This window comes from Pundamilia nyererei, unplaced genomic scaffold, assembly GCF_000239375.1.
Source record: "Pundamilia nyererei isolate P.nyererei 1_Seehausen unplaced genomic scaffold, PunNye1.0 scaffold00206, whole genome shotgun sequence".
In the NCBI taxonomy this organism is placed as follows: domain Eukaryota; kingdom Metazoa; phylum Chordata; class Actinopteri; order Cichliformes; family Cichlidae; genus Pundamilia; species Pundamilia nyererei.
Genome location: NW_005187607.1, coordinates 443,744 through 459,860, shown reverse-complemented (window position 1 = coordinate 459,860; position 16,117 = coordinate 443,744). Strand labels below are relative to the sequence as shown.

At 40.7% G+C, this 16,117-nt stretch overlaps 1 protein-coding gene across 3 annotated transcripts in view; it reads left to right on the top strand.

The window, feature by feature from the left end:
* The first annotated feature begins 274 nt into the window (after positions 1-274).
* lims2 (LIM and senescent cell antigen-like domains 2) overlaps positions 275-16,117 on the top strand; it is a 32,772-nt gene continuing 16,929 nt past the window's right edge. The window contains exon 1 of one of the 3 annotated variants that reach the window (XM_005747833.2): positions 275-462. In XM_005747833.2, the coding sequence (XP_005747890.1) occupies positions 434-462 (29 nt within the window). In that variant the 5' untranslated portion in view covers positions 275-433. Of the gene's footprint in view, positions 463-4,854; positions 4,949-8,776; positions 9,005-16,117 lie in introns of those variants that run through there. The other 2 variants (XM_005747834.1, XM_005747832.2) reach the window with 2 other exon arrangements.

Below are 16,117 nucleotides of genomic sequence, written 5' to 3'. Positions count from 1 at the left end.
AAACACACACAAACACATACAGGTTAAAGGTATAAAGGAAAATTGTTTCCTACTGTATTTTCAGGCAGTTTTCCTGACTCCTCATTAGCTTAAATGGAAACTAAATTTGTGTTAATAGTCTCGTGCGATATCGTGGGAGACCCACGTAAGATGATGTGTTGCTCGAGTTTGTGCAAAAAGGGAGGAATTTATTCTTTTTAAACCGATTTTTAGGGTCCTGTTTGAATCTTGCAAGCCTGCTGTTTTACACTGAAAGGTCCCACCTGGAAGTGGCTCATTCACTGGAGTGAGATCGGCCGGACTGAGGCGAGGCCCCTTCTCGCCATTCTACTCCGCTGTGCGAAAACCAACGTTACATCCCGGACTGCACAACATCTGGACAGCTGCAACAGTGATCGGGTGACGCACATCTGGTGGGAGTGAAGGCACAGTGATGCTCGGCATTACAGAAATGACAAACGGGTGAGCGATTTGTTAAAAAGTTTTATTTTTTCTAAAAAAGAGAGAAATTGGTCTGAAAAGTTGACAGTCCGCTATCCTCTGTTCTTTTGTGGAGTGAAAAACTGCAGTTTAGTCATTTATAAGTCATCCAAGGCGGTTGGACCTTTTTAAATACACAATATACTCCAGAGGCAATTCTCTAAAATAGACGTAATAGTAAAGATAATTAGTAACACAGTCATATTTATTGTATTGCATCTTTAGAACAACTTAAGCTCCTCTTTAGCGCCTCCTACCTAGTTACTTTCACTGTGGAAAAAGGTAACGTAGTTTTTATAACATATGATTAGAAGTAAAACACGTCCAGCTATCACATGGAAAATGATACGTAATCAGAAGTGGGTAATCTGTTTGGTCTGTTGCTCTGTGTGGCCAACGACATGGTCTGGAGGTTTGAAAATGATGTTACCTTATGTTTGAATATTTTTAATAATTGCAACAAATTTTCTAAAGAGCACTACTGTTTTTTTAACGACTTTAATTTTTCAATTTTATCCAAGTTTTCCATTTTGCACTGTTAAAGATGTAGTGTTTATATGACGGTGCAGAATTTAGGCCACAAAATCTGGAGTTTTTAGCCTTGCACCAAATGAAAATCTCCAAGCCTGATTTTTAACAAGCTTTTATTTGAAAATTTGGGTTTATATTTAATACATTTTTGTTGACCTGGTACTCATGTGTGCAAGTCATTGATGCATGCCCTTCTCACACAGAAAACAGACCTGTGGGTTTTTCCAAAAGCACAAAACCTTGAGAATATTTTTCTGTAAAGGAAGGCAATATATCTTTTTGTGGATGTTTTCTTTCTTTCTTTTTAAAAAACAACAACAAAAAAATGGAGGAGGATGTTCCTCTTCTCTGTGACCTCCACCCTGCCCTGGAATGTTCATATAAAGAAACTGGACAGTACTGCTTTCTAAATCACTTCCTGGCTAAACAGTCCCTGTGGGACTGCTGTTCAGAGCAGTAGTTTCTCCAAACAGCATGAATGCTTCTGCAGAATTAATTATGGGTTAGGATGAATATGGCTTTTATAAAGCACTAAAAGCTCTAAGATGACTAGCCCTTCTAAAAGCCTGAGGATTGCTGCATTCCCATTGCATTACATTTTTTATCTGATCCCACATTCTGTTGATACAACCAGAGCTTAGACCAGCGTCTCGGTCTCCAGTGTGGACTTGTCCTTGTTTGGAAGCAGTCAAGTTGTGTGATGGTGGATTTAACTGTGTGGGCGATTATTCATACTGTGCTCAATCACTCTGAAATGCAGGAGTTATTTAAACAATTCAGGTTTTAAAAGAAGAAACATAAGTTCTGTATTTTTCTTTCCTCCGACACAGTTCCTTCTTATATATTTGATGATTAATTGTTGGAAAAATCTCCATGCACCATTAAGTAATTTATTGAGTCAGCTTTCTGTAATTGTCTACACTGTTGCCTCACAGTGAGAACCTACCTCTTACCACTCATTAAAAAGTATTTATAGTCATGGGAAAAAACCAAGTACACCCCATGTTTCAGTAGCTTGCAGAGCCACATTTAGCAGCAATAAGTCAAATGAATTGTTCTCTGTATGACTTTATCTGTCTGTCAGATCATTGTGGAGGAATTTGGCGTTGCTTCAGTTCATTGAGGTTCACGGGCATTTGTTTATGCACAGCTCACTTAAGGTCCCACCACAGGATTTCAACGCCTGGGCTGTTGCAGCATGAAGATTCATTTCTTTTTTGGCCATTCTGTCATGGATTCGCTGCTGTGCTCAGGATTCCAGTTTTAGCTGTTGGACAGATGGCCTCACATTTGACTCTAGAATACTTTGGTTTACAGAGGAGTTCTTGGTCGACCCAGGTGCCAGATCACACACCCCTCCCTTCACACTATGCACGACAGTTGGTATGAGGTGTTTGGATTTTGCCAAAGGTGGAGCTGTGCATTATTGTCAAACGTCTTGAATTTGGATTCATGTCTTCCAGAAATCTTGTGGTTTGTGCAGATGCAGCGTTGCAAACCTAAGTTCGTGCCGCCACATTTTGTTTTGTTTGTTTTTCAGAGAGAGGAGGCTTTCTCCTGGAAACCCTTCCTAACAACACATACTTATTCATTCTTTAAATGAGGCCTGTAAAGTCTGAAGTGTAGCTCGGGGGGGGTTGCAGTTTGTCTGAGCATTGTGCATTCTGGCATTGGGGTGAATTTGCTGGGATGTTCTTTCCTGGTAAGATTGTAGCATTGCCTTAACACACACCCGAATCCTCCAGAACAGCAAACTGACAAAATTTAAATGGAGCTTTTCTACTCAACTTGAGGACTGAAAACATGCCTCATCCATACAACTAATTTTTTTCTACACCTGATTGCTTTCTGTTTAACATTCACACTCCAATGGATGCACCGGAGAGCAGCTTGGGGTTCAGTATGTTGCCTGAGGATGCTTTGGCGCAGACAGGGATCAAACCACCAACCTCCAGATTACTACACCTGCTCTACCTGAGCTCTGGCCACCCACTGATGACAAGAAAACAACATAGTGTTAAAAGTGTCTGGACTGCTGTTTTTGATAAATAAAGTCCAAATAAAAAGAAGATGACTTTGTAACTGATGCAGCAGTTAGCCTCAGTCACAGTAATTAATCAAGGTAACGTCGCCACAGCAAGAGTTTTTTCTTGGCTAATGACTAATTGCTACTAAAACATTAAAGGCAATGAGGTTGTGTTATTTTATCTAACAGAAGTCTTTGCATTTTCCTGTTGCTTTTTTAAATTATTATAAATGAGCAAAAATGTATATCACCCCCCCCCCCCCAAAAAAAAAACAAAAAAACGATAAAAATAAAACAATTGTTCTGTTGTTTTTTTCCTTTTGGGGGCGCCAAAGTTCTTTCCTACAGGTAGAAACCATTCACGCCACAGTGCTGCTCTAAAGCACTATGGTTCCTCTTTGTAAGTACGCTGAAGGATTGTCTGCGGCTTTTATGAAACCCTGTTGATGTTTTTAGCCTCTGGTTTGCAACTAATTAAAGTGTTTGACAGGAAAAAGCACAGACTTCTGCCTTTAACTCTTTCCCCCATGAAGATCTGCAGAGGCAGAGACCACTCTCACTAACATCTGATGTACACTCAGTCATTTTGTTCTATAAGCAGGCCTGAAATTGGACAGAAGCTGCTCAGTTCAGAAGAGTGCTTGAAAGGTTACTCCTAGAAGGCTTTTAAGAGGTAAAGGGTTAATAAATGCTCCGCTCATGCCTGCTGTCATGTGCAGTCACCTCTCAAAGGCTCATTCAGAGCAAGAAAAACTCTTCTGTTAGTCAGCTGGGAGCCTGACCGATGCATGGGGAAGTATGGACCAACAGGATGTGTAATGATCGTACAGTAATTACAGAAGTTCCTCAGTGGTGTGTGTTTGTGTGTGGAAAAGATGGCCTTTAAATCGGGTGAGGCAGATGTAGCTATTATTAATCCTGCAGACAGAAGAAGAAGTAGCTACTTTTGGCTGCTTTGTTGTTTATAGCCCACATGTTTGATTTGGCAGGTTTTTTTCTCATCCTGACACATCCCCAAAGGGATCTGTGTTTCCTCCTGGGATCAAACCGGGAATCTTTTGCTGCAATTGACTGCGAGCTAAAGATTCCCTACACGCCGTGCATGACTTGAGTTCCTCCTCCTTGATTATTTGTATCAAGATTAGCTTGTAATATGTTGTACTGAACATCAGGACTTTTAAAAATTATTATTTTAATGTGATATGCATTTTTGAAGATGTGAGAAAATATTTTTTTTCTCTCTCTCTGTATCCTGTGATAATGGTAGTGAATCTTTCCAAAGAATTTCTGTATCCAGAGAGTTAATCTAAGTTGAATCAGGGAACTGAAAAACTGAACCAATCATATTGTTGGTAGAGATAAATGGGCGCTTGGTTATTTCAGCAGGGAGATATTTAGCAATCTCTTTTGTCTCATCACAGTGAAACAGCCTGTTGTTAGACATATGAAGGCACACCCATCACTATGATGAATCCCTCACACACACACAATATAACATGAGCTCAGCCTGTGGTTTACCCTCTTGATTAAAACTGAGAGAAACACCAAATTTCGCAGCTCTGTGAGAATTACTTTATTATCAACGCTTCTTCATCAACGGCTCCTCGCGCCACTTCGTTCCTCCATTTTCCCCCTTTTCCATGTGACCTTTTATCTGTCCTCCTCACACCCTGCCTTTATCCTGGCAAACACTCTGCGAGCCAGTGGCCTGAACAACGCCCCCCCCATCACTCTCAAACACACACAGTGCTAACATGTAGACACAAGTGACCACAAACACACACAGCTGTGAACAGGAAGTGATGTGGCCGCGTCGACTGAGATAACGGTTGTTAGAGTGTTTGCAGTTATAGCAAAGGGGACTTTGCACCAACGGCCGAAATATTCTAGCTGCAGTCTGACAAAATATTGGTAAGATGTTTGTTTCTTTTACATTTCATTATCACTTTTTGTGATTTTAGCAGCTGCGAGGCTTTACTACGTGCACAAGTGAAAGACATGTCAGGGTGTTCGTCTGTTTTAGTTGTCTGTGCTTCCTCATGCAGGTGTCAATCTTGGCAAGAATCAATTTATTATTTTAATTTAACATTATATAGTGTACCTATTTGACCACCTTCAGAAATGACCTAATATTGACATGATTGCATCACACAGTTGTTGCAGATTTGTCAGCTGCACAATCTCCTGTCTTCCACCACATCTCAAAGGTGCGTTATTGGTTTGAAATTTGGTGACTGTGGAGTACAATGAACATATTGTTAGGTGGCCAAAAAAAAACAGGTTGAGATGTTTGGGCTTTGTGGCTTGGCTGGAAACAGGAAACAGAAAATGAGTACACTGTGGTCATAAAGGGATGGACATGGTCAGCAACAATACTCAGGTAGGCTGTGGCACTTAAATGTTGCACAGTTGATATTTAAGGGGGTTGAAGTCTTTGCCTTCTTCTGCTGCTGCTTTTTTGGGGTCGGCACAGCAGATCATCTGCCTCCATCTCATCCTAACCCTGCCATCCTCTGTCACGTCTATGCGTGCATGTCCTCCTTTACTACAGCCACAAATCTCCTCTTGATCCTCCTGTTGTATTGCAGCTTTATCTTTAACATCTTTTGTCCAGTATATCCACCATCCTTCCTCTGCACATGTCCAAACCATCTTAGTCTTGCGTCTCCCACTATGTCGCTAAAACCCTCAACCTAAGCTGTCCCTCTGATGTACTGATTTCTAATCTCGTCCCTTCTGGTTACACGTAATGAAAATCTTTACCTCTGCCTCTGATCTTTTTTTCACTGCCACGCCCTGCAAACCATCATTTCATATTTCATAGAAGGGTTCACTGCCATCTTGTACACCTTCTCTTTCACTCTTGCTCCCATCCTTTTCTCACAAATCAGCCCTGACACTCATCTCCACCCAATCCTCCTTACCTGCACTCTCTCCTCCATCTCTCTTGTGCAGTCCGTTGCTTTGGTTGGATGACCCCAGGTATTAAAATTCATCTACCCTCAACCTGTATCCCTCTCATTCACACACATTTATTCTGTTTCTTCTACTGACTTTCATTCCTCTTTTCTGCAGAGAAAAGCTGTAATTCCACTGTCAGCTTATTGTTGTATAACATATTAATCATCATTGTGATGAAGTTTGTTTTCTGGCATGAACGTAAACCACACATAGGCACGCAGAGCTGGCATGCAACACCTTAAATTAAACGAGAAGCAGCATTGTGCTACTGTTAGCACTGTTTCTTAATCCCGCTGTGATGGGTTTCATCTCTTACCTGCAGTGGTGCATGTCACACAAACCGAATATGAAAAGCGTAGGATTGAAGTCAGTAAGACTAGCTGTAATATCAGCAACGGCCACACAGTGGCAGTGTGTTCATGGTGGAAGGCTTGTTGAGCGGCTTGTGTGTATGTGTGGTGATGACGATGAGTCAGTCTTAACTCAACATATCCCCTTAAATTCCAAATTGCACAAATGTCATTGCACAACATCACTTTTCCTCTTTTCGAAATACAGCTGGCACGCTTTTATTCGTTCCGAGGAAACTTTTAGAAACTGGCTGAAGCATGTGAAGAGTGGGGAAGAAAGAGAACAGTCTGGGATTCATCATGAGTGTTATGGCATACTGAGACATGTCAGCCGGAGCTGCTGTGACCCTGTTCCAGCTGCTCCAGGATGTGAAGCTGACATTAAATTTCAAAATTCACACTCTGTGCATGAGTGTGTGTGTGAGAGCAAGTGTTTGTTAAGGCTACGTGGAATGCTGAACAGGTCAAGGCAGGCTGTTGAAGGTGAATCTGCGGGGTGGAAATGTTGCGTGTAGTTGTCTGTACATACGTGATTTTTGTCAGCCGTCAAACAGCTTTCAAACCTGAGCTGTACCTTTGCATCTCTAATGGTCATTTTATTTAATAAAAAGAACTCCTAAGAAAGCAATCAGAATTAACTCATGAGAAGTAGTAGGTTGTTCTATAACCAGCACCTTTATAGCTGAGCTGTTAACTTTCTACAAAATGTGCTAATAAACAATAATATAATAAATGAAATAATTGTTTTAAAGGTGTTTTGACACCTCTCCTCGACCTGTGGTTGCGTTGTGCAGATGTTAACACCAAACCAGCTGCACCAGGACACTTTTAGAGGAGATGAAGTTAAATGAATGAGTCACATGAACTCCAAAGTGGTTCATTTATAGTGACACCATGATCCAACCCAGCTACCTGTTGTGCTCTGCAAGTTTGAACTAAACACCTTCCTGTTGTAGCCAGGTATGCTTTCTGGCATGCAGCGGAGTACCGCAGATGTTTAGAGTACACAAACTCTAGGAACTAGCCATAAAATGAGTAAAACTGCCCAGACAAAGATGAATGCTGGTCGGTTCTCTGTCTTATCTACTAGTTCAGAACACAGCACCTTCTTCAAGCCCAGCAGACTGAGTAGGCATGTGCAAGAGTAGCTGCAGATACATAAATAGATCCTTTTAAAATCCTCCAATAAAATAAGAGGACGTAACCTTATATTTGTTTTGTGGGCAGTAAAATATTTAAATTAGGTTTTTTTTACATGTTAAGTGTGATTAAGAGTAACTGCTAATAGTGTGCCCTGCGACCAGACATTTAAGTATTTAAATTTAGGCGCAGGGCAGAGGTAAACAGGCCATCTGTGCAGTATAGTCTTCTTTTAGCTAAACACAACCTTCCTGCCTTTTCATACAAGATGTAACGTGAGGGACAAAAGACTCACCTGTGGCAAAGCCCAGCAGGATCAGGGGGCTTCAAGGCCGACAAAGAAATACGCATGTGATCGCTATACTGCACTTTAGCACATATAAGCACGCAGAGCAAGAAGTCGCGCACCCTTCGACTTTATATCTCAGGAAATGCTCTGTGTGAGGGAGCTTCCTTGACAGAGCGTGCATATAGTCAGTTGATGGCTGTGAATGCTGTTTACCGAACCCCGTCCCTTCTCTGATGACATCACAGCTTCATGTTTTGAGAGGTTTGCGCCTGAATATCTGTTGTGGTTTGTGTTCGCTGTAGATTAGCCCTTCCCACATAAGCGCTCCCACATAGTGCTGTGATGAATTATTCATAGAGTGACATTTTGCTTTTTCTCAATAGTTTGTTGTTTGTTGCTGGGAAATAATTTCAGTTTACAAAAGCTGTGAAAATAGTATCCGTGCCGACCCGTGTACCCGTGATCAGATATCAGCTCTGGTCCTTAGTGCGTTCCAAAGTACAAGAAGTTTGAAGTTTGGCTTTATATTCCTGTCATCGATCATAATAAAGTTTCTTTATGAACAAACAAGACATCTACAAATACTTATTGGCAATATTGACATTTTTTTACTTTAAAGCTCCAACATGAATGCCTTCTTAAGGATTATGCAGAAGGCACTCACACTCTGTATGAGTGTATTCTAAGTGTGAGAAAATAAATCTGCTTCTTTTTATCAGCTCTTCATGCCTTTTCTTCTCCAGCTTTTATTTGCTGTACAGAGAGTGCTGAGGCAGAGAGATGTAGGAGGTGAACAGAGACTGCGTTGACAGTGTTGAAAGGTCGAGGACTCTTCTTCTTCTTCTTTTGTCTCCTCCTTCCTGTGATGCATTCCCCCCCTTCTACCTGCTGCAGGAGGGGGAGGGGGAGCATATCTTTTTTGATAGGTGTGTAACCACATAACCACACCTCTGTGTGCTCAAGGGTTTGAGCCCTGGAGGTGTATGTGAGAGACAAGTACTGGAGTGAGACGAGACTCAACAATTCGTACTGGGGACTGAGCGTTTTCAGCCGACGAGAGGTAGGAAGGAAGGAAGGAAGAGAGGGAGGGAGAGAGAGAAAGCAAGGCAAAGGGGAGATGAACTCTTTGAGGCTGAAAGAGTTGTCAAACTCAGACTTATACAGGCGAAGGAAGGAAAAACCAGACAATGGAAATGTCAGCGAGAGTTTGGCTTGGGACAGCTACAGGTGGGTGCAAACTGTCACATTTACGGTGAGAAATAACGATTTATGCACACAATTTTCTTGTGTCATTGTGTGTGTTGTATTGGCCGACATCTCAATGCGATCGTCAGTCTGTAGCACTCAGTTTTTAGGAAGTGTGGTCTACACAGGGCGTTGAGCCCACTTTGGTTTTCACACATGTAAATGGTTTTTAATGGCTCAACAATGACACTTAGCATTTCAAATAAAAAACCATTAAAAGTGTGCAGGTTCTTCAAAGGTCATGTCAAGTACTGCAGTGTGCTTACAGAAGTGTTCGGCGAGATAACAAACTTCTTCAAATCTGTTTTTGAAGTCTTTGTTCGATGTTTCTTTTAGGGTTTAATCTCAGTTCACAAACATTGATTTTTAGTGTGGGGTCCAAGTGTTGTCAAACTTATCAGCTTCCTTATCATCAGCACTGACTTGCAGTCTCACATGAAATAGCAAATGTGGTGTGTGGTATACTACAGATACTTATCTTTACTACAGGCTCTTTGAAGAAAACTACTTACCGATGTGTTGCGTATTAGCGTGGATGGATAAGGTGATATTTTCTGTGGTGTTTGAACAGTAAGTATTGTGGTTGATGGTTGAATTCCTGTGAGTTATGTGAGCAGCAGCAGCAACAGATGTGTACATGTACAGAGTTTTGTAATATTGGTTTTTATAATATGATAACATCAGTTTTGGATGTCTGTTGGTTTCTTTTTGTCAGACGCCTCTCTCTCTGTCTCTTGCGCTGTCGCTCTCCTCTGATGTGTGTTTCTGCGAGTGTGTGTGAGATGCTGAGTCGTATGTGGCATGCAAAAATGTCAGGAATGCGGACAGAAAGAGGGCTCTCTTCAGAGGTGTGTTGAGCCTAACCAAAAAAAAACAAAACTCCGTCCTCGCCCTGTAACCCTGAAAAAGGGTTTGAGGAGCAGGCGGAGCAATTAACATTTAAACAACTAAATTAAAGTCAAACCTTTGATGAGGCAATAACATCCGACTCAGCAGGGCCGCTGTGTTTAACAGGTATTCAAATGCAGTGTCACAGACAGCTTATATGAATATAGTGCATAAAAATAACAAATTAATTAAATATCCCTGTGACAGTTGTGACTGTGCAGTGTTTGTATTTATCTAGAATTACATTTAGGCAGCATCAATAAATGATAAGACTGCTTTAAACTACAGAAGTCAGAAAACGGAGGTGAGAAAGACAGTGGGCATTTATTTACTCTTGTATTTCTGATCCACTCTGTCATGTGAGACGCAACTCAACTGTTCCGATACTCCTGACACAGAAAGGATCACTAAGGGTTTTCACTTAGGCAGCGGTTGTCCTTCTCTCCGGCATCGGCTGGAGCTTTCTTTAGGTGCCTTCCCATCTTTAACAAATATCCAGCAGGGATGACTACATTTACCCAGGGCCCTGTTTATGTGATGTTTTTCTGCTTCCCTGGCCGCTCTGTCTGTGGAGATGGTGTTTGCTCTGTGTTTTAGCGACCTGATGACACCCAGTTTGTGATTCAAACATTAAATACTGGTTCGCATGCATTGGTTTATAGTACACATTAGCTTTTAAATGTCCCCCATTACTGATGGAAATCTCACAGGCTAAGAAGGGTAACCTGCGACTTTTCATATCGTTAGCTTCATAGCATAAGTGCCTAAGTCATTTTTTTGTGATGACATAGGCAGATGGACAGGATGATGCAGCAGTGGTAGGGGAGTAAAGTTAGGCAAAAATCTCAATTTGACCAAAAAATGACTTAGGCACTTATGCTATGAAGCTAACGATATACTCCCTGGCGAATTTGATGTGTTAGTCCACCAAGTTAATGTAATCAGTGAACTGTGGTATGTCCTGAGATTTGATTTTCACCCAGGTGTCCTCCACATATCTGAACCAATGAGTTGGTGGTGTTCCAGGGTAGGATAACAAAGTCCTCTTTTCCACTTCTTCCATGTACAAGTTGGCCACAATGGGTGAACCTGGGGAACCCATGGCACACCAATTTTTCTGCCTTTATTACTGAAACAGGTGGAATGAAGACTGGTTGTCGTTTCAGGGGCTCATTAGCATTTTTGTCACCCTTGACTGCCAGAAGGATGATAATGTTGTTGTCATTACTAAGTGATGTGAGTGCCTTCCTCTCCTCCATGTTGATGTTGGATGCTGGGGGCTTTGCGTTGCTGAGACAGGCCGAAACCTTTGTCCGTAGTTGCTCTTCTTCCATGTCTGCAATGTTGTTGTTTTGAATCGCTGTTTCTGTGGCTGTGATCAGTTCCACTAGCAGGATTTGTCTCGGCGTCACAGCAAAGTTCAACCCTTTAGCAAGGATGTTTTTCTCTGCTTGGATGAGTTGTCTGTCAGACAAATTTTTCACCCATTTGTTCACATCCTCAGCGTGGCATCCTTCTAAGCTTACGCACAGCTCATGCATCAGTCATATTCCTCTAGAAGCAGGCTTGAAATATGACACAAACTGCACAGTTCAAGTAAGAGGAACATGGGCTATTCCTAGCAGGCGTCCAAGGGGGAAAGAGATAATATTTATATTTCAGAGAGAAATATAACCAAAGAAACAGTGCTACAGGATTTAACAGTGGCAGGTTATTAGGCTATTTTTGGTGCCAGACTTGTCCGATAAATTTTCAGCAGAACCGAAATGAAGCAGATGCTGTAAGTAAAGCTGATAATAGAGAACCTTAACAAGCAAATCAGAAGAGCAAAATGAATCATTAAAAACACAAAGAAGGAAACATTTATCAAACTGATTAAAGGTTTGGGTGGAAACAGTTTTTATTTGATTGTCTAATCATTTGTTTATATAGGCATAAATCCGTGTGAGGGAATAATAGTTAATATCACAAAAAAGGTTCTGCTTGAAGAACAGTAAATAGTAGTCTAATTTGAGTTTTATGAGTGTGTGCATAACCTCTTACTTCACTATTGGTTGTGTGGTTTGGCTACAGGGATGGCCACATTTTAATCTCTGTTGTCAGTGGCCATGGCCACCCCTTACCTCCGGCCCTGCAGTTAGATCCGCCTACACACTTCCACTTGTCGTCATCAGAATTAGGTGGAGCAGTTGCAATGTTGACAAAGAAAACAAACACCGCAATTTCAAAGATTAGATTACATTTACATTTTCCAAACCAAAAAAACATCCATAACTATGTAAAAATTATTTATTCGTTACATGTAATGATCAGTTGATTCATATTTATTGGGGATGGGGTGATGTTAAATAATCTTTAAACGAAGATGAAGATTGCAACTTGCTAGTAACTCTGCACTAATAACAAAGAGCATGTGACATGTTGCTGTTATGCTTTGTGTGTTTTTCCTGTCCTGGGCAGTTAAATGGGATTGAACATTTGATAGTGGAGGTCAAAGTGGCCCTCAGGACAAAACGCCCAAAACAAAGGAAATGTTAGTCATGAATTATGTTTGCACACTCATCGAATCACTCAGTTTTACATGTTTGTGTGCACTTCTATGCTTGTTCTGGTGTGTGTACACTTGACTTGGTGCCAAAGGTTTTGCTCAAAGAGACGTCAGGTCTGTGTTTCCATGGCTGCTGTTGACACTGCGAGTATGTTACAGGTGGTGTGTTAGATTAGTTTCTTTGGTCTGAGACTCCTTGTGTTGCATCAGCTGAGAGGAATCGGAACTGCTGCTGATTCCAGTTTTAAAGCGAGCCTGCAGAAAGAGGCCAATTAAGCCTAGAGTAATATACATTTAAACATAAATGTTCTGTATTATATTGTATGAATAAATGACCTGCTTTGTTGTTATATATACATAAAAGCAACAAAACTGGTTTGGTTCCATCTTAAGTTTAAAAACCAAATAGAATAGAATTGGATGCCCTGTAGGAAGAAGGCAGTGTGGACAATGTTCTGCTGAGAAAACATGGGTCCTGCCATCTATCTGGATGTTAGTTTGACACGTACCACAAACCTAAGCAATGCTGCAAATCCAATAGTGGATCCGACCCGTTGGAGTACTCCCTGATGGCTATAGCCTCTTTCAACAGGGTGACACGCCCTACTACAAAGCAGAAATGTTTCAGGAATGGTTTGAGGAGCACAACGATGAGTTTGAGGTTGTTGACTTAGCCTCCAAATTCTCCAGATCTCAATCCAATCAAGTATTTGTTGACTGTGTAGGTCAAACAAGTCAGATCTATGAAGGCCCTACGTCACTGATCAGTGCTGTTAAAATCTTGGTGCTAGATACCGTGGCACACCTTCAGGGGTCTCGTGAACTCCAGGTCAGAGTTCTTTTGGCAGCAAAAGGGGGACCAACACAATATTAAGCAGATCTTCATAATGTTATGCCTGATCGGTGTATGCTCCCGAACTCTGCTGAAGCTCTGCCGTGTTTATTTGCTCATTTGAAAAATAGAGGACCCGTATTTGTGTTTTTAGGATAAGCTAGTCAAAAAAGTGCACATCTAAACATCAGCTCCTTTGTAATCAATGGATGCTTATCGTGAGTGCCAAGGGCTCGGATAGTGATAGAGTCTATAAAGGGATCAAATGTTGGTTCAGCACATCTAATGTTCCTTTTGTAAAAAGAAAAAAGAAAAAAAGAAAGGAAAAGGTCTCAAATATTGCACACAGAAATCATAAAGAAAAAATCTGTTATCCTTTTTCTGTCTAATGTCTAAACATGCTCCACAGTTGGAGACAAGCCCAGGTCATTTGATTGGAACCTGACCTGTGAACCCTCCAGTGATTCCCCCTCTCCAGACTTTTATTAGCACTGGTCATTTATAGCACTCTTTCAAGCTAATGCTGGACACACTATCCCGAGTGTCCCATGTTCTGATTTTGGTTGAGGATTAAGATAAAGTACATGATTTTTTTGTGGCAAACAATTCAAACCACAAAACAATATATAGATGACATAATTCAGAACACTGCAAAACTACTTTTTCGGTGCTTTCGCCCTGGCATGATGATGTTGACACTGTACCACACTCATTGACCCTTAATTTAAGTGAAAGCTGTTGCTAATGTTAGCTTAAAACTAGATTATATAATTTTTTGATGTTTTATTATTCACTTTATGTTATGCAGCCGATGCTGACACGGATATTTGTTCAGTTAAAAATCTAATATGATCAACCAATAACATATCTACGAAATATTTTTTTCTTTCAGATACACAAAGCACAAACACATTGCCTTAGCATTTGTTTTATTTAGTTATTTATTTACGTGTTTAAACGGAACAAACACAAAAACAGTTTTTTGTGTTTGTTCCAAACACATGTTGCCAACTGGGAACTTGTCAGGAAAAAAAGTCTCAGATTACTTGTTTACGCAGATAACTTTGACTCTGCTCTATCCACCCTGTTTCCATTAGGGATGTTGTGGAGTGCCCTCTGGTGGGCAAACTATGCAACATCGATACTCATAATGTGGTTAAAGGTTGTTTTTTTCCATCTTGTCTTTACTTTTTGAATAGATTTTTAAAATCTTTGTTCAATTCTTAAATTAAAACATAGTGCTCACCATTTTTGTGTTTAATATTAAAGAAACAGCAATTCTCTTTCATAGATGCCTTGATTATTTACCTGATTATAACTGCTGGAAGACCAGCTACACTGATCCCTGTATTAGAGTATCTTTTTTTAACCCTCAGTAGTGCTTGACACTATTACGTCAGATTTAACAAGGAGTGAATGAAGCCTAAAAATCCTGTCCTGCTAAAGGAACACACCAGAGACATTTATCCAACTGCTGACAGTTGCTGTAGCCAGTTTTAAGCTCAGGTTGACGTTCATATCAACACTCACATTATCTCTCTCTTTCTCTTTCACTAGTATTGAGAAGCTCTTTGGCTGAGTGCTGGGATCAGACTATACACTTACTGTCCAATCTGACTTGTAAAAAGCAACAAAACTCTGTCAGTATTGTGTCTTGGATGCTTCAGGAATCTAAGACAGAAAGTCCTATGTGAAGGTTTTTTTTTTTCACATTTTCTAGTTTAGGTGTGTCTAGAATGATCAACAAAAACGAGAGGCACAGTTTGAGCGGTTTCATCTCCTCACATGTCTAAACAGTCATTTTGAGTAATGACAAACTCTGCTCTGGGGTGAAGTCACTTGTTTGGCCTTTAAATAATATCTAGAGAAGAAAAGTTATAACAATTGAATTTTCCAGTTTCAATATTGGCACATTCAATATTTTCAAATTGACACTATGGTTAGAAAATAACCAACTTGCAAAGACAACTATGGTCAGTGTGGGCACCAGAGAACTTGAATAATTGTTTATTCAAGTCTTTCATTTTTGAGGGTGGAACACTGTGCTGTGACTGTAATCAGGAGGAAAGCTTCCTGTTCAGCACCCACCCTGCATCCATTGTGCCCCGGTCACTCAATACTGATTCCAAGTGGCTAAGATTCGCCGCACAGACCACGTGACATTATGACAGACAATGCTCTTTTCTGAAAAAGCTCTCGAGGCTTTAAATAGTGCCCGGTGATATGTCTGGCTGATTATGTCATCTATGTATGAATCCAGACTTTGTCTTTTGATGACAACCAGATTGTTCAGACATACCTACCAAGATGTCATCCAAGGGTTAGTATAGTCCTGTTGTGAAGCCTTGAGCTTTTTCACCATATTGATGTTTGGAAAGCAGGCATGACACATGTGGGGTAAATATGAGTAGGAGCCACTTATCAGTACTTTACCCCTCTTTTCTTTACCTGAATCAAGAAAGTTACAGATTAAACACCACATATTATTCAGCAAGCTTAAAACTAGCAACTGAGACCATGAACTCACAAGAAACTCATTGCCTCAGGTTATAAATCAAAGCCTGTACACTTTGATACAATCAGTTGATTTTTGCAACCAGAGGAGTCTCCCATTCCTAGAAAGAAAGAATGCAGGTTTAAGGCATCTGCGTACTGGCAACCTTTTGATTACCCCCCGAGTCTCTACCTTCTGAGTTTACTTTGCTTACTTTATCACTCGTTTGCATCTTCCTATCACAGATAGGCATCTTCTCCGGTTGCCAGTGGTTTCGTAACATCTTTCAGTCACTGTAAAACTACTATTGTATTTTAATAAAATATGAACAGT